Source organism: Oratosquilla oratoria, chromosome 39 (genome assembly GCF_046742065.1).
Source record: "Oratosquilla oratoria isolate Oo_2021 chromosome 39, ASM4674206v1, whole genome shotgun sequence".
Lineage (NCBI taxonomy): Eukaryota > Metazoa > Arthropoda > Malacostraca > Stomatopoda > Squillidae > Oratosquilla > Oratosquilla oratoria.
Window position 1 is genome coordinate 15,121,871 of NC_134815.1, and position 1,340 is coordinate 15,123,210.

General features: G+C 44.4%; 1 protein-coding gene across 1 annotated transcript in view; it reads right to left on the reverse strand.

Moving 5' to 3' along the window:
* Nucleotides 1-266: 266 nt before the first annotated feature.
* Nucleotides 267-1,340, reverse strand: part of LOC143020115 (ATP-binding cassette sub-family F member 1-like) — a 1,117-nt gene continuing 43 nt past the window's right edge. Inside the window, exon 1 of the mRNA XM_076176274.1 lies at nt 267-1,340. This exon is cut by the window's right edge and continues 43 nt beyond it. Coding sequence (XP_076032389.1) covers nt 420-1,340 — 921 coding nt within the window. The 3' untranslated portion in view covers nt 267-419.

Genomic DNA, 1,340 nt, shown 5'->3' on the forward strand with positions numbered 1-1,340 from the left:
GTGTGTGTGTGTGTGTGTGTGTGTGTGTGTGTGTGTGTGTGTGTGTGTGCGTTCGTGCTTTCGTGCGTGCGTGCGTGTGCGTGTGCGTGTGCGTGTGCTTGTGTGCGTGCGTGTGTGCGTGTGTTTGTGTTTGTATTTGTGTGTGTGTGTGTGTGTGTGTGTGTGTGTGTGTGTGTGTGTGTGTGTGTGTGTGTGTGTGTGTGTGTGTGTGTGTGTGTGTGTGTGTGTGTGTGTGTGTGTGTGTGTGTGTGTGTGTGTGTGTGTGTGTGTGTGTGTGTGTGTGTGTGTGTGTGTGTGTGTGTGTGTGTGTGTGTGTGTGTGTGTGTGTGTGTGTGTGTGTGTGTGTGTGTGTGTGTGTGTGTGTGTGTGTCTCAAGAGGGTATTAGCAGAAAGCATGTAAGCAATGGGCAGGACATAACTTACAGGTCAGCAGCTTGATGAGCAGCAATACTTGGATTGTTGAATTCATCTCCTAAAGCTTCCAACAACTCCTTGCGGTAATCATCAAAATCTCCATCCATCTCATTGATAGTCTGGTTTTCAATGACCCATAAGATACACTCGGTTTCGCGTATAAGTCGTTTGTCGTGAGATACAATGATTACCCCTCCCTTATAATCTCGAATGGCTTCAGCAAGAGCATCAATACTTTCAATATCCAAGTTGTTGGTAGGTTCATCAAAAATCAGTACATCTTGTGCATTGAGACAGAGTTCTGCAAGGACTACTCTGACTTTCTGACCACCTGATAAATCCTTGATTTTGATGGTGTGAGCATGGGAGGATAAACCAAAGGTTCCAAAGGCTTTACGTGCTTTTTCATAGGACAACTTAAACAACCGCATGAGATACTCTGCAGGTGATTCCTCAGCTGTCAAGTACTCACCAGAGTGCTGATCAAACTTTCTAATTCTCAAACGATGGTTTTTCCTCACCTCACCATCAGTTGGAGTCAACTCACTCACAAGCAATTTTAGAAATGTGGATTTGCCAACTACATTTGGACCTACAATTGCAACTCTACTCTCTATATCAATACCAAAGTCTGTTTTTCTGAAAAGTGGTTTGTGTCCTGAGTAGGCAAATGAAACATGGTAAAGACCCAAGACAGGAGGCTGAATAGGTGGTGGTTCTGGAAATGAAAATTTGACAAAATATTCCTGTGGTCTTTCTAAAAGTTCAGTAGGGCCATTCTCCTCCTCTTCTCGCTTGCTCTTGGCTCTGTTCTTCTCTCGTTTTCGGGTAAGAGCTTCCTTCTGCTTCTTCTCAGTTTGTTCCTTGCTGGCTCCTGATGCCTTCATTTCTTTAATACGTTTCTCTTGCTTTTCCCAGTCCTTCAG